The sequence below is a fragment of the Cyrtonyx montezumae genome, unplaced genomic scaffold, assembly GCF_038088225.1.
Source record: "Cyrtonyx montezumae isolate F1298 unplaced genomic scaffold, pur_monq_1.0 scaffold_6, whole genome shotgun sequence".
NCBI lineage: Eukaryota > Metazoa > Chordata > Aves > Galliformes > Odontophoridae > Cyrtonyx > Cyrtonyx montezumae.
The window spans coordinates 7,356,338-7,376,553 of NW_027072067.1; the positions used below are offsets into that span (position 1 = coordinate 7,356,338).

The 20,216-nt window shown below is 47.9% G+C and overlaps 1 protein-coding gene across 1 annotated transcript in view; it reads left to right on the forward strand.

Moving 5' to 3' along the window:
- Nucleotides 1-4,534: 4,534 nt before the first annotated feature.
- The window catches only part of WNT7A (Wnt family member 7A), a 31,748-nt gene continuing 16,066 nt past the window's right edge, over nt 4,535-20,216 (forward strand). Inside the window, exons 1-3 of the mRNA XM_065749820.1 lie at nt 4,535-5,042; nt 5,766-5,992; nt 16,114-16,385. Of these exons, the coding sequence (XP_065605892.1) occupies nt 4,972-5,042; nt 5,766-5,992; nt 16,114-16,385 (570 nt within the window). The 5' untranslated portion in view covers nt 4,535-4,971. The remainder of the gene's footprint in view (nt 5,043-5,765; nt 5,993-16,113; nt 16,386-20,216) is intronic.

The following is a 20,216-nucleotide window of genomic DNA, read 5'->3' on the forward strand; positions in this document are numbered from 1 at the left end:
AGTGATATATCTGGGAGTGGGCATGGAAGAGCCCAGGAAATTAAACTGCTTTGGGAATGTTATTTATTTATAATTACTGTTTTTGTTTTGTTTTGTTGGGTTTTTTTAACACCCTTTTAGGAGTTAGGAGATTCTTGATACAGGGAGTGTTGGTATATTAAGCTCACATTTCTGCTACTGAAAGGATTCTCTGGTCTGACTTTTACAGGAGATGTTTTGACAACAAAACTGTGCAGCTATGATTAGCCTGATAAAAGGGAGCCAGAGTTGGAGTACTGATGGTATGTGCATCCAGGATCTAGTTACAAAATGGGCTTTTAACCACATTCTCCCTCGTGAATTCATGTTATCAGAGGCCATCTTAAAGGAAAAAAAAATAGTAAGACAGACAACCTTTCTTTTCTGTTTTATGTGGATATGTTTCTTGCATTTCTTTATGTTTATGAAAAATGAGACATTAATAACCTTGACCAGAACCACACACTGAGCAGACAGCATTGTGTAAGCTTTGCCCCGAGCTCCACGCACCTCTGTCAGCGCTGAGAGAAGCAGCAGCAGTCAGCCTGCCTGATGGGGGACCCCAGCCTGGTGCTGGCCCTGTGAGCAGAGCCCACATGTCCAGCAGCATATCGAGACCTAAGGATTTTTAAACCTTCTCTCTCTCTCTTTTTTTTTAATAATCTAATTTATTTTGAGAATACAATCTCAGAGCTGATTAGCTAGCATACTAAATCATTGCACTGCCTAACCCCAAAAAGCAACCCTGACAAACAATTAACAATAGAAGCACCATTGTAGCAAGAAGTGATGGATGGCTCCAGGGTGTAGCTTGGGCCTGGGCTTTGTTCAGAAGAAAGTTGCTGCTGCTAAATAAAGAAACGGGTAGTAAAAGGTGAGAGCGAACAGATCCTATCTGGAGTAAAACTATTCGCTTTCCTTCAGGGTATGTTTCCTCATAGCAGCGAGCATCTCAGCAGAGGCCCCAGTGCTTGCAGCAGGCTACGAGCCAGAAGCTGCCATGCACCAGCCCTGCACACTGGGGTCAGAATGCTTTTCCAGTTTCCCCTTTTCCACTGTAGACAAACGGGCTCTGCTTGTCGCAGGCAGGGCAGTGGGGTGGGTGGCTGCCGTCTGCTCTGCCTGCATTCGGGACACAGCCATTGCAGCTGCCCCATGCCCGCCCCAGAGGCTGCTGCACAGTGAAGGATCCCAGCGTGGTGGGTTGGAGCCTCCCAGCTTCCTTTCTGCTTGCTCCCTCGCAGAGTCTGATGATGCCAGCAACTGCACTTTCTGGACGTGCAAAAACTCTGAATGTTGAGAAAATGGAGTTCTTTTAGGCACTGGATTATTAAAAAGAGAGTACCTGGCAGCGTAAGGAAGTCCAGTTCTAAATCTCTACAACAGTGCTACACAGCCCTGTTGCACTGACTGAAAGAAAGAAAGAAACCCCTCTGATTTCTGCCTGTTATCAATGACAAAACCTGGAGAGTCATCACAGCGAAACAGAACTGACAACTGCTTCATCCCATGAAGAAAGACACAAGCTGGCTCTGGCCATCAGGATTCATCCCAGGCACAGTGCTCCTGAGTCGTGGCTGAGAGCCAGGTTTCACCTGCAGACATCTTCATATACATCAAGAGGGCTGGGTTTCTTTTTAACCCTTGCAGACAACAGTTTCAAGTACGTTTTGACTTCCAAAGACTATTTCCTGATTCCTTCTTCTCTGACATTTCTAAGCATTGTTCCAAGCGTTGTGTTAATTTACCCATAACTTGTTGATGTGCTGCTAAGAGAAACAGAATCATCCATCGTAACATCTCATACTGATGTTATGATGCAGAGATCATAAATCAATAAATATAAGGAGAAAGTACAAAAAAGGTGGATACATACGCACTGTAACTAAGTAAAGGTGAGTTAGCATGGAGCACTGGAAAGACCACGTGGATGGAAGGACCATTTAAGGTCTATGAACATCTTACGTAGTGATTAAAATGTTTTAAAAACGTTGTCAAACAAGACAAACTGCCCTTCTGTAATCTGCCCAGGAATGTTATTTTATGTGCAATGCGCATGTGCGCGCACACGCTCACTTATATCTGGGTCACAATTTTTTAGCAGCAGAACAAGATGATATTGATCAGCCCAGTAACTGATTTATCTTTAATTTCTGAGGAAATTTCTGAGGCCGTGCCATTTTCTGCTCTCACAGAAACTTCAGACAACAGCTGGCCTAGCCTTGACCTACCCCATGCCCTGTGCTGAGCTCACCAGCCACCACGGCAGTGCTGGGTCACACAGAACAACTGTAGAGCTGGAAATGCAGAAGGGGCAGAAATGGAGCCTAAAAAGCTCCTGAGCAGTGCTGGTGTGCCGGACCGCCACAGCACGAAACGGGATGAAACTGGGAGGCAAACTGAAAATGACCTGCCCGTTCTTTTTGTGATCAGAGGCCAAACTTGAGGACATTTGCTCTCTGGAGTAGGCTTTGTGTCAAGATGAGATGCTTGAGACTGTGCCCGTTTCTGCTCAAGGACTATTGAATCAATGCGGCCAATCGCACTAAAAGCAACAAAGCAGGCAATGAGCCCCTCTCCTCCCCCGTGTGCCACTGATACCTCTTCTGATACCTCCTCAGCAGCAGCATTATGGCTCATATGTAGGAGTCTGCACTGTGCTAACCCTGAGGAGCTCAAGCTGTGGAGCGGGAACACCACTAAGCCAGAAATAAAGACGCAGAAAACATCTGCTTTATGTACAAGGGTGACGAGCACGGAGCACACGGATATTTCTTCGCAGAAATGAAAGCGTGTTACACGGCTGCTCCCCGCCACGCCGCCGCACCCACCGCGCTGGCCGTGTGCCTGCCAGAGGCGGGCAACACCTCGGCACGTGCTCGCTGCAGGAGCACGCAGTGTGCGCAGCGCACCGCTGCTCGGACAGTCTCCTCCCGTCGCACACCTGTTTGCATCCCCCCCCCCCCGCACACAGCCGCCAGCGCTGCGTGCGCCGCTGCACGGCGCGAGGTGCCTGTCCCAGCACGACAGCTGGGGCCGGGCTCACGTTTTAGCCTCGGCGCAGCTCGCTCATTTACGGAGACGATAGATAAACGCAGGCAGGATGAACGCCGTTCCGCCTGTCTCAACGGCCCATTCCTTTCATGGCGGGGGGGTCTTCCCTCCCACACGGCGAAGATGTACCCTAAGCCTTCTACTTATTTCCCATCGGCAAGGCGCACTCAGGGCCGATTCCCGGCTCGGGGCACGCCGCCGGGCCCAGCCCCCAGTCCCCAGCCCCCAGCCCCCAGCCCCCGCCGCCGCCGGGGCCGCTGCTCCGCGCCGCGCCCGCAAGGTGGCGCCGTAGCAGAGCGAGCGGGCGGCGCCGCACGCCCCGCCCCGACCTGCCCGGCCGGGTCCCGCGGCACCCCGCGCCCGGCTGCGGCTGCCGCCCGCGGTGCGGGTAAAGGCGACCTGGGGCCAGCCGGAAAGATGGAGAGGAGGGGAGAAGAGAAGAGAGGAGACGGAGCGAGGCGGGAGAGACGGCCGGGGTTGCGATGAAGGAGATCACTAAGAGCTCTCCGTGCCTTTTCCCTGGAGCAACCTCGCCCGCAGCCCTCGTTCTGCCGCCCCGCCGCCGTCCTGGCTTTTGGGGCGTCCCGCGGGGCTGTCAGCGCGGCTTTCCAGCGCGGATCCCGGGAACGTTTTGTTACTTTTTGTTTTGTTTTCAGAAAAACACTATCAGCAGAACAATTCCAGCACCACACCCCTGTTATCGTGTAGGTAACCTCCCTGTTAGAAATATTTTAAGTGGATAATAAAATAGCCGCCACATCCGCGCAAATTCCAGCAACGAGAAGCGTCCCGTGGGGCCGGGGCATCCCGCGGACACGCGGCGCTCCCCGCTCCGCCGCGTCGCCGGGGCCGTCCCCATCGCTGTCATCAGCGGAACCGACGGACGGAGTGGGAAAGGCGCTCCAGGTGCACGGACGGGGCGCGCAGTTGGCAAAGGGCACCGTTCTCGCCCGCTGCAGGCAGAGTGCGGCCGCCGCCCGGTGCGGGGATGCTGCGAGTGCCCGGGGCTCGCCCCGCGCCGCTCCACTTCGGCCGGGCAGCCGGGACGGAGAGGAGCGGCGAGTTACGCGCGTGGAGGCAGAGCGAGGGGAGGAGCGTGGGGCCGCTGCGAGAGCATAAAACCGGCCCGAGGTGCTGAGCGGCCCCGGAGCGGGCGGCCGCCGCGGGTCAACTTCAGATCCTGCCCCGTGCCGGCAGCAGCAGCGGGTGCGGTGCGGTGCGGGCCCGGCACGGCGGCCCCATGCCGCCCGGCGCCCCGCGGCCAGCAGGGCGCACCGCCGGGGCAGCCCACGGGGAGCCCCCCGGTGCCACCCCGCCGCGTCCCCGCCGTCTTCCCCCGGGCCGTGCCCTTCGGAGGAGCCGTGCCCTCCGCCCGAGGAGGATCGCTGTGAGCCTCCTGGCAAGCAGGTGATCTGTTTGCCATTTCTCGTTACCCTTCTTCCCACCTCCCCCGCCTTTCTTCCCCCCCGGCTGGACAACTCCCTCCTTTGGAGAACACGCCCAAGTAGCTGAAGAAGAGAGAAAGGGAGGAAAAGAAAAAAAAGAGAGAGACAAGGAGATAGTTAACATTGAACCTGGGGGGAGAGCCCGGAGCCACCGGCGCTCAGGAGGATCCCGCAGCCGCGTACATCGCCGGCAATAAAGCGCTGCGTGTGACAAGCATACAAATCCGGGAGCGAGGGAAAGGCGGCGAGAGAGGGGCAGAGCGGAGCCCCGCGGGGCCATGCTCGGCGGCCCCGGGCAGACCCCGGCAGGCAGCGGCGGGCGGTGCGGGGTGCGGCGGGAGCTGCCCCGCTCGGGCGCGCTGCCGTGACCCGGCCCGGAGCGGGGAGCGACCCGGCCCAGCAGCGCCGCGGGCATCATTTCGCATGTTGGGCTGAGACACGGCAAGCAAGGAATATGAACAGGAAAACAAGGCGCTGGATTTTCCACATCTTCCTGAGCCTGGGGATTGTGTATATCAAGATCGGGTAAGTAACTTTTTTTTTCTTTTTTTTTTTTTTTTTCGCCTTTTATAACAATTGCGCTCCCTCTCGCTCTCAGCCCAACCTGCCCAGACCTGTTACTATTTAACTCGGGAAGTCTCAAAAAACCCGGTGGCGGTGATCACGATGATTTTGTAAGAGACAGGTAGAGCCCCCGCGCCTCTGAGCGACCCTCGGGGCGCAGCCCGCTCGGGGTGAAGCGGCGGCCGGGCGCTGAGCGGAGGGGCCCGGCTCCTTCCGTGCCCGGCGCGGGGTGCCCCGGCCGCCCCCGAGCCGCCGCTACCTGCGCTCGGGGCGGTCCCGCTCCCACGCACGGAACGCCGCACGCGCGGGGCAGCAGCGGGTCGCGGCGCTGCCCTCCAGGTGCGCCCGGCCGCGGGGCACGGAGCGTGGGCTCTTCCCCTCCCTCTGACTGTTCGACGGGAGAGTTAGAACCCTCCCAGCCCGGTGCCTGTGCGTGGCCCGGGCACGCAACGCTGTTGCACGCGCTTGAATTTACGAATGAGGAAGTTGGGTCCCGTTTTGGCAGGAGCCCACGCGCTCCTTATCTCTGCTTTAGCTGGGGAGAGAGCGAGGGAGAGGGAAGCGACAGGGGGAAAGGCGGGGGCTTTCCGGGGGCACCTGCCGGCGCCGGGCTCTGCGGCACCGTGCCTTGTCTGCCTCCGGGACGAGCGTCCCCGCAGCCACCTCGGTCTTTTGTCGTTGCAGGGGTTTTTCCTCTGTGGTGGCCCTGGGAGCCAGCATCATCTGCAACAAGATCCCGGGTCTCGCGCCCCGGCAGCGGGCGATCTGCCAGAGCAGGCCTGACGCTATTATCGTCATCGGGGAAGGGTCCCAGATGGGCATCAACGAGTGCCAGTTCCAGTTCCGCAATGGGCGCTGGAACTGCTCTGCCCTGGGAGAGAGGACCGTCTTCGGGAAGGAGCTGAAAGTGGGTACGTTGCCCCTCTACTAGCTGTTGGCCAGCCCCCATCCACGTGGCACTGAGAGGGCACGCACTGGGGGGCACGGGGAGTTGGGAGAAGGCAACCTGCACACACTGTGTCTGTGTACGTGAGGATGCATAAATGGTGCTTGGTTCTGGTTAAAGGCAGTGGTCTGAGGCTGAATTCTGAGTGGGGCTAGAGTTGCAGTGCCTGTGGTTTCAACCTCTTGGGACAGAGGTCCAGCAGTCAGTCTCATCATGGGAGATTTTTACTGCGTGAAATAGTGACTCTGTAGTGACTCCCACCAGCAGGAAGTGGGCATGCTGCAGTTTGATGTCAGGGTGTTTGCAAAAGGACTGTTCCAGTCAACAGCTAGGAGATGCCATTTCCATCTTTTGCAGTTGTTGCAACAGTACAAAATATATTGGAATTATTAACTAAAATGGCATCAGAAATGATAAACATGGGTATCTGAGGAAGCAGAGCTAAGGCTAAAACTCTCATGGTCCTGTACTGCAGAACAGAGGACAGGGTAGAGGAGCTTACTCAATATTTGTTGATTCCACAGCACTTAAAGCACAAAGAGAGAGGGAAAGTATTTTCCAAATACAGGTATAGTCATTTTCAGGACCATAACTGAAAGTCGATCACTCACAGTATGCTGTTCCACGTCCAGAAGATGAAGCTGGGATCTGTGGTTTCCAGCCTCGAGGTCTCTTTGTCTCCTCTCCATCTGGAAGGTAGATAGAAAAACCACAGAGCCAGTGAAGCAGCACTTTGTGTGATGGAAAACACGGATGTTCTGTGAGAACCCCAAAACTGTTCTACAACGGTTGTGGCTTTTGGCATATGGGGAAACCCTCTGGAGTGGACTGGCTTCCAGGCACCACTTAGTCGTATATGGACAAATGGCAGGTCCTGGCCCTAGGACCCCATTCCTGGCATTCTTGCAAAGAGACAGTATTGCCACTCTGCTTGGGAAAGCCCAAGAATGCTTGGCATTAACTGAACGCTATTTAATCACGTGTGCACATTGATAGGCATATTTTCCAATACCTTCAGGTACTTAAGGAAAGAACACAAAGAGAGAGAGGAAAAAAAAAACAGCGAAATTTTAAAGTCTGGTGTGAGTTTTCAACACCTGTGATAATCAAACACAGTGAGTCAAGTAGGGTACGTGAGAACCACACTGCCCGACATTGTGAAATATCTGAAAATGGACCATTTATTCAGATTAGCTCATGCTTTCTGTTCCTTGAGCTGAACTGTTCCTGTCAGTGATCCATGCAAGTATTTGCCACTTATGTCGGTGAAGAGTCCATTTGGATGGCTGACAGGTTTGGGCTCATTTAGTCTAAGAGTAAAATTCCCTTAAGCACAAAATGTGAGAAGGATTTCTTCTCTAGCAAATCATAAAAGTGCGGAGTTATTGTGGTCTGTTGTATAAACAGGCACTCTGTTCTTCCACCCCTCCCAAAACTGAATTATTTAGCTAGTGGGATATATTTAGGTCCTTTTAAAGAAAGTCAATATTGAAGGAAGTAGACTTTGATCTGTCTTTGAGGTGATAACTCTTAATACGTTCTATCTATCCATTACGATGCTAAGATGGATAGGGCAGATTCCTCGCTGGTTTCAGAATGGAGTCAAGTGTTGAACATCATCCAAATTATAAAACTCATTTAAGGAATAAGCAAAACTTCAAATTTAAACAGCTTGTGCATTTACTTTTAAAAATAACATTCAATAAAAGTCACAAAGGGTTTGAGATCTGCAGTGGTGAATCGTACATGCATGCATGGTGCCTCAAATTCTAGGGCCCTCTAACTCCATGAAATACTGCATGAACTGCTCCTGCTTAGGTTGTCTCCTTGTTCCTCTGCTCCTTTTCTATCAGCATGTGTAGAGACCTACAATATCTGACACAATCAACTTTTTATGGCTTTAAGGAAACGTATCCCCTTTCTAGATTTCTCTCTTCGGATCTCTGTGTAGGGGTATGCTTTGGGTTGCCAGGTACAGAAATGGAGGCTAACATTTGATTCTGGTTAAGAAGGGTAACCCCTAGGTGCCACAAAACCAGAAGTCAAATCTAGTGCCCTCAAACAGGAGATGAGGTGCATGTGCCTTACCCTAAACAAGAGACAGAGATGTGCAGTGTGGAGAACCACGTACCCTATAGGATATACTTGAAACTACAGGAACAAGTCAGGTCACCATTAGGGCAAATGCACTGCACCCTTCTCTCTCTCCTTTTTTTTTTTTAATTATGATTTCAATTAGCGGCAACTAATGCATCAGCGCCTTCTGTAGCATTCAGAGGCAGGCAGTGTTTCCCGGCCAGCTGCACCGTTGCAGCAGTTACCGTGGAGGTGCACCAGGTACCCGTGTCTTGCTGCTGGCGGTGGAATCGGGCACATGACCTCATCCCACTCGCTCCGTTGGGCGGCTGCGCTGGGACGAGGGCGGCCCTGATGCTCTAAGATTAGGTATGACTTCAGAATGACAGTAATGTGGCTCTCCTTGCCGCTGCGCCGCTCAGCGCGTGCAACACGCCAATTCTAATGTCAGTTTGGGAGGATGTGCTTAAGTAACTCTTATGCTAATAGGATTTGTGTGTTAGTCCATGCAAATAAGTTACCGTGGATACCGCATATTCCTGTGAACTATTTCCCGGCCCATGATTCTGATGGCACTCCGAGCCACATCTCTTCAATACCAGATGTCGTTACTTTCACCTTTACTGGGTGATCTAGTTTATGAATGCTATGCAGACGTACCCAGATGTTCTCTCCCTCGTGCTGGTGGGTGATTCTGGAGGCCTAATTGCTCCCAGTGGCACTGCCCCGTGGGCTGAGGGACCTTGGCACTCCTTCCCTCCTTTTCTGTTTCTCTTCTCCCATTTCAAAAATGGCAACAGGGATACTAGCCTTGGGGAAACCCTTTGAAGTCTGCAGAAGGAAAGCATCAAACAACATTTTCCTTTTCTTCTCTGTAGCATAAGTGTATGTGTATTTTAACAAATTTACATTTAACCTGTCTTCCAGTGATGATTTAGATGTAGAGTTACAGTTATTTAATCATCACTTAAGTTCATCTGTACTTCATACAGAGTGTCCCCACTCATTATAGCCTGCTTCCAACTGACACGCAGTCTATACACTCTGTTTCTTGTGTCATTTATCTGGTTTGTCCTTCAAAAGAGAGATTCTTCCATACTGACACACTGTGGGTATCTTATCACGACAGCTGGTGGCAACAGTGCCAATAACATGAAGAGAAAGATCAGTAAAAGTGACATCAGTTTACTCCAGACTTGGTCCAGTTACAACAGGAAATTATCAAATTGCAATCAAGGTTAACACGAGGAATTTTTCTAGACAATTCTGTAGAAATCTTATTAATAATGTAAAGTCACAAAGAGAATTTTTAAATAACCACAGAGATGATGCAATGTTTCAATTATGGAGACACTTGAAACCACGTACATTTGTGACAGCGGTCAGCACTTTTCCCAAAGACAGCGGCAGTCAAAACCCAGGGTTTTAAAGCAGGATAGACAAGAAAACTCCCACGCACCGCTGCCCAGGTAAAATACACTTCAAAGCCAGAGTACATGGGCAACCAGAAGTGCCTTTGACAGAATCTGCTTGTCAGCTTTGGGCTCAGATGGATCCCAGGAAGAGCAGGTGTTAGGTGAGGGCTGCATCATTCGTCCTGCAGCATGCAGCCATCCTGCAGCATGCAGCCATCCTGCAGCATACTGCCAGGTGCTCAGCAGTAAGTTCACCACTTGTGGCAGTGGTGCACCAGGGTACAAGCAGGGAGTAACTATCTCAATAATTCCTTCAGGATAGCCAAACTTTTCGTGGCAGGTGGAGGGAAAAGGGGCAAAGCTGTGTCCTGCGGTCATAATGGAGAATTGCTGTCACTGTTCAGCGAGACTCGTACGAGAATTTTCCAATACAAACTGACTGCATGCATGAAAAGTGACAGAGTAAAGTAAGAACTCTATATCAGTGCAGATCTATGAGAAGAAAGATGGCACAGCCCTGTGGAAGCTTTCATGTGCCCTGCATGGGAGAGGCTGAAAGGAATCATCCAGTGGATGAAGATACAGAGGTGGTCCCTGAAGAACCTTACAGCAAAACTGGTTTCAACCAGGTGTTCATCCCGGTCTTAGTAAAGTCCATCAGTTCTCTGGTTTCTTTTACATTGGAAAGCTTTTCAGTATAACTCCCTGATACCTCCACCTATCTGATGTTGCTCACATCAGTAAGGCTGAAATCGAAAGAAGGCTCCACGTGAACTAACTGGCCTTAAAACTCTGGGCCCAGCAGTCCAGCTCAGCACCAGCCTGCACTGTGGGCAATGTCTTGGCTCAGGAGTCATTGCAGACATATCTAGATGTGCACATCAGTACTGGAAAGGCTGTTAACATTTCTTAATAAACTCTACGTTTAGCAACTATCCCACAAGCCAGACTGTTGAGCTTGCTCAGCAGCTTCCACTTAGGAAGCATCTCCTCTGCTAGTGACCAAAAAGAACAAGTACTCAGGTACTTGCTCATTGTCCTTTGTGGTCTTGTCTGGTTAAAAGAAAGATAACACAGTCAAACCTGATTTTGCCATTGTTATAAAGATAGAAACTTTTGATAAGATCCTAGTACAGGTGTGTTCAAAAAATGGTTTCATCCTTGGTCACTGTGTAGAGCTGTTTTGTTTTAAGTATTGGTATAACCTCTTGTGTTGGGTTTTAGAGAGTCTGACACTTTAAGCTACAAAATAACACAACTTGGGGACAACCACAGGTAATCAACATGAAAATGCTTGCTGTTTTCATACTGCACAGATTCTCTGTTCAAGTCTGTGGGACAGCAGGCAGTGCTGCTGCACTACCCAAAGAGGTCAATATTTGAAGAGAGCTTGAAAAACTCAGAACCAGTGGCTAACCCTGAGATGCATGAAAGCTCTGAGATACAAAGAAAACAAATATTGTAATTATCAGGAATCTTTTTACCTAATCAAGCAGGGCCAGGATTTGCATTTCTGTGCTAAGTTTCCAACCCCTGAAACAAGTTCCTAATGTCAATATCTTGCACGTGAACAGTTATTTGCAGGCAAAACAAAGGCCATGCTGAAAAATGGCCTGAGCATCCAAACCCCAGCACACTGCTCTATGCCAAAAAGTCAATCTTTCTAAGCAGGGACTGTCACGGTAAGATAAAACATTGCCCCAAGGTCACTGTAGTTGGAATTCCCATCAGAAGGTTTTCATACCTGCCTTCAGACGTGTCTTGTGAGTACATGTTTCAGAGAAACAAAAAGATTACATTTCCTTAGAAAGGCAGAAGACTCTCTCTTCCTGCAGGGTCAGTACGTGGGCTTTTCCAAAAGGACTTAGTGGTGTGGAAGGATCAAAGCTGTTCGAAAAGGGGAAACTGCTGTTTGAACCCCAAGATCCTGACTGTGATTTTGGTAATGCACGTACCCTGAGTAGTAACTTTACAAGCTTAAAGATGATATTTTAAAAAGTAGATACTGTCTCTGGGCTGCCTTTGCTCTAAGAATCTCCTGTGTTGGTGAAACAAACTTGTGAAAGTGGGCACTAACTAACCCCCTCAAAGACTGAAATGTCTTTTAAAGCAGTTCTAGTTATTTAATGTACGGGCACTAATCTTTTCAGAGAGCATTCTGCCAATTTATAGGGAACTGTCATTTTTCTTTCAATATTTTAAGGTCACCAAACCACTCAAAACATTGAGCAATTGAGAGGAGGAAGAAAAAAAAAAGGTGATATTTCAACAATTTTAAGTTACTATTTGTATCACTCACAAATGTTGGGTTAAAGAAAGATTTTGAAAAAACAACCAAATCTCTAAGACCATACATCGTCTATCAAGAAAGGAGGAGGCACACCCCAAAGCAGGCAGAGGATGAGTTCTGTTCTTAGTTTTTACTCATTATGAATTATGTCCTCCATAGAGAGAGGTGAAGTAATGTTAGCTATGGCACATAATTGGCAAGGTGTGTTGTATTTTCCATCTTTATATTTTCACAGTCATATTTCAGCTCATGTCACTGCAGATAACTCCCTCTTTGACCCTTTGGCTTTAAATAGCAGAAAATACATCCCATGTTTTCCAGTGAGATAAACAGAAATTTGTCTTTTTTATTTCACAGCTCAGTCAATTTACGATCAGGGCCAAGCTGTTTAGCAACACACAGAAGAGGTACCCAATGGATGAACACTTGCTGCCTTCCTGCAAGTCAAGCCTGCCCCATGTCTTGAAGGCTTTGGCCCTGTTTCCCATGCAACACCAAGTTATTTTGCTTCTTCTTAAAAACAGCTTCTCATTTTTAATTGGCATGATTGAACTTTTTTAATAAGCTGAAAATATTTGGAGATCACATGGAAAAAAATTAAGCTAGCTGAATTAATATCAGAATGCAGACTTCTCTTTGAACTAATACACAGGTGCCTGCTGTTCAACTAAACATGTAAACATGAGCAAAGATGTGCTTGTGAGCATTGCAGGATTAATGCTCCAAGGTATGCATGAGTTGTACATAATTCCGCTCAGTGACAGGAGAACCACCTGTGCTGGTAATATCTACATTTTCACTTATCTGAGATACTCTTCTTCCCCTTCTGACACCTGATTGCCTGTGGCCTGGGCAGATCTCATTAAAGAGCTTTGGGTTGTCCCATGCTATCTAGTGAGGGGTCTAAAGACAAGACTCCAGTGCTTTGGAGGATGGATTGCACTGTGGAGTGGATTTGCAGAAGCACTGGAAGTCATGGGTGCCATGCTAACACCAAAACAAAACAACAGAGCTGCAGCACACTGTTCAGTAAGGGAGAAGGGATTTGTTTGCAGTGGGCACAATGTGTACATTGTGTAAGTCCAGAAAAGGCAGAAAGAACAGGGGGATATTAGTGTCCGACACGTGAAGTACAGCCTCTGTGCATGCCCAGCACTGAAGCATGCATTCAGACTGCTCTGGATGGGGAACGGAGCCAGGCAGATGTCAGCACCCAGCTTGTGCCAGCCAAGTGCTGATGGGTGGCTGTGGTGCCTCGGGCTCAGGGTGCCTGTCTCTGTCCTGGCCAGCCCCAGCACATCCCCACTGAGCTTCAGCATCACTTGCAATAGTGCCACACTTATACCCAGCAGTCCTGCCATGGTTGGAAAGCTCTGTGGGATCACCAGTCTCAGGAGGGATGGGACAGCCTCTGAAAGCCTGCCAGACCCCGCTCTGAAGTTTCTCATGTCTGAGTTCAGCTTGGGTGTGCGCACAGCCTTTGCTTGTTCTAGGCAATAGAAAGGCTGAGCCATTAGGGAGCTGGAAGGATGGCTTGCTCACAGACAGCTTTGGGACTGCCCTCCTTTCCTCCCTTTCTTTCTGTAGCTTTTTTCAGCAATTTATGTGGGGCTGACAGCACAGGATGGGGGAAGATTGCAACCACCCACTGGCAGCTCAGGTTGTGCCGATCCTGCACAAACACTCTTTAAATAGATTAATAGTGTTTGTGATCATGACTTGTACCGCTAAAATCAATTGATTTGTTTGTTACATGCATTTAAAAATACTAATATTTCTTTTCTTTTTTAAGTCATTAGATTTAAAATAAGTTGAAGAATGAACTTAATGGGAATTGACTGTAGGATGAATTAATTCTTGGGTCTCCACCCAATGCTGCTAGCTAATGGGTCAGGCGATTGTTGAAGAGAGTTGTAGCTGTTCATGCCAACAAGGAGCATTTTATTTAAACTACTTCCAAAAGGTCTTTCCTGATCTCACTACTGAAAACATACAGTGTACTTTTCCTGCTACTGTCTGACCTTTCCAGCCAGCTAGAGAAGGTAATGACTGCACATTAGGGTTTTCCTGCACCCTTTCAGTTACATAAAAGAGAGAAATCCTTGACATTGCCATCAGCCCACTGGCTAAGATCTGTTTTTACTAGGGAAGAACTGTTGTGCTTGTTCTGGTCATTGGCCAATGTGGGCTGAATGTCTCACAGCACATGGTGCATTGTTGTCAGTTCTGTTCCCTTTACCCTTTCCTTATCCTGTGTTTTCCTCCCATCCCCTGCAACAGCTTGGCAGAAGCATACATTTGCACTTTATCTCCTGCTTTGCTAGCTTTCTTCATCCTCCTGAAACAGGAGTGCTCTACCCTTCTATTTAGTATTTTGTGATGAGACAGACACCATTATCTTCAGCTAAAATATATACAAGAGAATCTGAGAAGCTCAGTCTTGTGTTGGTATCAAAGCTCACAATAAGATCTGGAATTTTTTACTGAATTTTAAGATGAAAATCGAGGCACAGATGCACACAGAACATTTAGGCTGAAAATAAACCAGAAAGGAAATAAAGAAGGGTCCAATTATTCCTGCAAAGTTCTGTCTTCTACAGATTGTATTGGATCACTTACAGAACTGTTCATCTTTGGGAATCCAGAATGGATGAGGTTGTGCCTTCCAACCTCTGTGTGTGCTGAGATTAGGCTGGAGCAAGACCTCCCTTGTCAGCATCCCCAGGATAACAGAGAGCTGTAAGGAGCCTGCTAAAGTGGTGCTTTCCATTGAGATCCTCTGCCAAAATTAGAAGTCCAGCACTAGTATTTGTAATCTAAAATTGGCAGGAAGACACATTTTCTCACATTTGTCCCATTTGGTAACAAAAATCGTGTTACGCTAAAACAGCATGACAGACAAGGTTCAGAGTGAACTATGTCTACACTCAACCTATATGCTGATGCTTCTAGGAGCTAGAGAAAAAGCTTAAAAAGGTGAGTGGTTTATGGAAAGCAGGCAGTCCGATGCAGATGTGATGAGCCTGTTCATCCATGAGCCACTCCATCAATACTGCACAAGTGCTGAGGTGCTTCCTACCTGGCTCAGTTCCTCCAGGCACTTTCTTTGTTTACCTGCTCATCTCCTAACTGCTAGTTTTGAAAAGCTGCTACATTTTTTTCTCCCCAAAGAGAACAAACTTATAAAATGGATTGATTTATGTAAAATATTTTATGATCAATCTTGAAAATGCATTCCCATCCCGACTGTGCTAGCTTCATATCCTCTGCATCATGTTTTGTATCCCACTATGAAGCAGAACAGCTTCAACTTTACAACAGTGAGGTTTTAAATAATCTCCCAGTAGTTTTTCATTCTTCATCTTGAAAAGAACTTTTGCTAGGTTAGAAATCATCCACTCAAAGGAAGAACAGAACCAAGTGCAAATTTCAACTCAGAACCATTTTCTGATGCAGTCCCACTCTTGCAGTTCTGTGAAATGGAAACCTGGTGTTGTGCATTGCCCCTTTGAGGAGGGGCTTCTGAGCAGAGAAACCTTAACTACTCGTTGTACTCTCCTTGTTTACCAGTGCATTTTTCATTATGCTCTACTTAAAATAGTGAGGATGTTGCTGAAGATAAGGTGGAACAGAAGGAGAAAGATGATACCACAGTTGGTCCCTGTGGCTTCTGTCTGTGCTGCCCCCGGCCTCTCCTTGTGGCTACACAGAAGCACTCAGAGCATTGCTTACCTACACTTAAAGGCAAGAGTTTCTGTTCCATGTTCAGATCTTCATAAAACACCACTAGCTCTAGAAAGCCTCATCTGCCAAGTCCACAGTTACAGTTCAACATTTTATGATTTACTTTGGGGAATCCTTTGACAGTGTGTAATTCCTGACTACAAGTTCTGTAATAAACATGGCCATATTTCTATGTTGATTTTAGAAAAGGTTGGATATAGTTGTACCATTTTCACTCCCCAGTTGCACCTGTTTTCTTTTTATTTGCTTCTTGAGCTCGTGTATTTCCCTCCCCTTTTGCTAAGGAGGATTCAGTTTGACTACTTCTAATTCCATTTGTAAATGTACATACAAGTTGCCTGAATAATACATTGTCTCCTACTGCCTTATGGAGAACTACCATTTCAGACAGTGAACATCCACAGAAATCAATACATAGAATAGCAGAGACCTGCTTATGCGTGCAGATTTGCAGTGCTCTAATAATAGCTGGCTGATGTTTGCACTGCAGGAACTTGCCTGTCTCTTCTGACTCATGTCCCCATGTTGTGCCATGCACTTATGGCACTGTTGTCATTTCAGGTAGCAGAGAAGCAGCGTTCACCTATGCCATCATCGCTGCCGGAGTAGCCCACGCCATCACGGCTGCCTGCACGCAGGGAAACCTAAGCGACTGCGGCTGTGACAAAGAGAAACAGGGACAGTACCACAAGGAGGAGGGATGGAAATGGGGCGGCTGCTCTGCCGACATCAGATACGGAATAGGATTCGCCAAAGTGTTTGTGGATGCCCGGGAGATTAAGCAGAACGCACGGACACTGATGAATCTGCACAACAACGAGGCCGGGCGCAAGGTAGGTCCCCCTGCACCCCTGGGACTCGGCCTGAGGGGCCCGGCTGTGTCCTGCACTGTGCCACGTGCTGCAGTGTGCTCCAGTGCCCAGGTCATGGCATAGTGGGCACACGGGCCCCTCTGCAGGGGACATGAGCTGGTAGGGCCATCTGTCTGCCAAACATTTATCTGAATGTTGCTTTCTGTAGTTGTAAAAAGCAAAAGCAAACAGACATTTTAACTGGAAAGTCAGATGGTTCTTGCGCTAAAAAACTCGCCTGCTACTGTGTGGGTGAATGGGATTCCCGTCAGGTTCAGACATGAACTTCTCACTCATTTAAAAAAGGATCATTTTCAACCCAACTGCTTAAACCTAGCTCTTTGTGAAAGGACTACCTCTAAAAGAGAAAAACACTTGAGCACAATGGCCACAGCCTCACTGTTGCACACATTCAGTTAGTGTTTTGCACGGCATTCCTCCCCTTCCCCATGCTTTGGGAGGGGGTGGCTGCCAGCAGCTCTCACAGAAGCAGCACTGGGGAAGGCAGGAACCCAGCAGCCCCACATGCATATGCCCTGCCTGCCCTGGCTTTGCTGCCTTTACCTCTTGCTGTGTGCCCTCATCCAGCCCTGGCCCAGCACAGGAGTGATCATCTCGCTGATCCCATCTTCCACAGCCTCCTGCTTTCCTAGCTCTGTTTTACTTTCTATGCTGCTTGCAGTTCTGTGCATTAATCCTCATTTTAGCATTATCTTAGTGTGACTTAGAAGCAAATGGGAGAAGGAAGTTAGGAGCAGCAATTAATCTGTGGATACTATTTTTGTTGTGGTAATTACCTGTAGGCTGTGAGATATCTCCACTTCGGTGCATATGCTGGAGCAAAGCGGATGGTATTGAAGATAAGCCATTTCTAACACAAACGGATTGGAACTGTTCTTTCTTGGGTAGTGTGACTGTAGTAATTTTATAGGTCAGATTATGTCCTCTGTCCCTGGAGGATTTTGAGAAACTTGTAGATGCGGTACCGAGAGACATGGTTTAGTGGGCATGCTGGTGATGGGTTGATGGTTGAACTGGATGGTCATAGTGGTCTTTTCCAGCCTTAATGATTCTATCTTTCTTACACTACCCAGTATCCCTTGTGCTGAGTTCTCGCTCTCTATGGCAAACATGGTACTTCAAACCATCAGCAGCCTTAACAGTGAATACTGAGCATAACTCCAGGGCTGACGATTAATATTGGTGAATCAAATGACCTGGAATTCAGTGAATGTATTACTTGGCTTCTGATGGAATAAAGATGTGTATGGAGGAGCCTAGTGGAACATCAAGACCCCCTAAACTTCAGTGGGAGAACTATTTTCCTGAAAGGGCTGCTTTTACTCAGTAGGTGACAGCAGTAAAACATTTGCAGGATGTGACACACCAACCTATAAGGACTGAACATACAAATGGAATGAGCTGCTATCTTTAAAATTGGTTCAAACGTAAAGCCCAAAGATATAGCAAAAAAAAAAAAAAAGCCAAAACAACAACAAAAAAAAACCAACCACATGTTAGTTTCAGTACTTCATTGCGTTTTTAGCTTCATTATCACCTAGGCATGGAATCAGGGCAGAGGAGGAACTGGTCAGTGCAAAAGCATCCAGCAGCCTCCCAGGAGACACGAGCTCCTTGCTTCTCACATAGGTGTGCACAGTTCTCTTTCCTAAAAGAATATGCCTGGAAGATTCAGCTCTGCATATTGTTATCTGGGAGAACAGTGGCTGTGCTATCTCTGGCGATCTGCCATTTCTCCAGCAGGCTCAGGAACTGTTCTGATCTGGAGATATTTCTACGCTTCTTCCTGCATCCCTTACAGAGCAAAATTACTGATCTTTGTTTGAACAAATCTCTGCTGGAAATCTTCAGGGAAAAGAAGGAGTAACATGACTGAGGAGAGGCACGTTACACCACCAACCTGTAGAGAATGAATAAATGATGTTTTTGCTAGAGAGATTCCTTTCAGGCTTTTCACTTATGTGAAGATCACAGTATTTAGAGACAATTGGCAGAGAGAGGCCATTACAGATATTTGGCAAGCCAGGTCTCACAACCTAACCCTTTCCCAACAAAGACGGTCTTGTTTTGAGGTGGAACTCTTTCTTTTGGAGCAATATGGATCTTATCAGCCTCCACACAATCTATTCTTGGTGGCTTTCCTATGGGCTATAAATTCTTGTCTAGTTTTACTTGCCCATGGCGAGGTTTTTGATGATATATATGCACCTAGGAGACAGACTGGCACCTACTGGGCTTCCAAAAATAAACTGGGTGTTCAGTTCTCATTGATTTGTTCACCTATAGGCACTGCTACTGTGTTCAAAAGTCAGCCTCTTCTACATCTTTGTTCTTGCAGTGTGAAACTGCACTGCGTGCTGTGCCCCACTCTGCTGTGTGCTTATGACCAACCTGTGAATCATATTCAGAGGTGGGAACATCATGTAAGGATCACTGAGTCCAACTCCCATCTCTACACAGGACTATCCAAAAGTCAGGCTGAGAGCTCTGTCCAGACGCTTCTTGAACTTCATGAAGCTCAGTGCCGTAACCACTACCACTAGATGCAGGTGACTCAGGATGTGCTCTAGTGCATCCAACATGTGTAATACATGGTTGTCTTCTTAAGTGTCACCAGTCCATTCATGTGCCCCACCTCAGCAAGCAAGGGACAACAGACTTTGCACTGCAGCAGACATGACTGCTGGGCTTGCCAGGAAAACTAGGCACAGGTATGGCTGCATGGTGCAAAGTCACACAGAGTTACCAGAAGCGATCTCTTTGAAGACCTGCATTCAAGACTTTTCACCTTATAGTCTTGTTTTACCCAGGCAGATGTCTCTCTGGTGTCACTGGTTCCTGCAGAATTAGCACCCATGATTCCTCCCTCTGCTGCAGGATGAAGTAGTTAAGTTTTCCGTGCTATTAGAAACCAGAGAGGGCTCTGACTCTCCATTTCTCTTGTCTCTCCCCAGACTAGCTGGCCTCTGCTGTGTAGCACATCCACAGGGCTCCGAACTTCCTCATCTACTCAGAGGGGAAGGGGCAGAGTTCAAATCAGAGGTTGCATACACCCTACTAAACCGACTCCAAGTAGCTTGAGAAGCCTTGCTTCATTTGTCAAACCTATTGGAGAACAACTATTTCTGACCTCCAGAAACAGAGTCCAGGGTGTCTTTCCTCTTTGAATTAGTATTTCCTGAAATGCTGATTCACTGCAGGAAGAAGTAAGCAGGACAGGGAGAACAAGAGGAGAATTCATAACAGCTGGGTCAGAAAAGGGAGATAAAGCTTGAATTAATTTAAAGGCATAATCCTGATTTGCCCTGCAAACTTCCATGTGAGGGGTCATAATTGCAAGACTGAATTGTCTGTTAGCAAATTTGTCTTCTCAAGTACAAAGGTAATTGAATTACTGTAAGTAACACAATAATGTACGTCTGAGGGATGTTTATGCTCCAGGAAATAAAAATGTTATTCTCCCAGTTTATTCTGCTAAAATAGCAAAGCAGGTACTGAAATGTTCTACGTACTTTGGCCGTATCATTTTCATTTCAACAGCATGACATGGTACATGACCAGATTGCTCTCTCCTCTCTTTTTCTCTGTGACATTGAAATTCCACGAATGGCATCTTGCATCAGCGTTACATCATATTAAGTATAATGTAATATTATGAGTCACTCTTATAAATCATGGCCACGGGCTACGTTAGAAGGGTTTTGCAATTCAAGAGCACATCAAGGTGGATTTTATTCAGCATTTCTTGTTGGAGGCATACATAGATGCACTAACTTTGCAGCGCATCTCCAT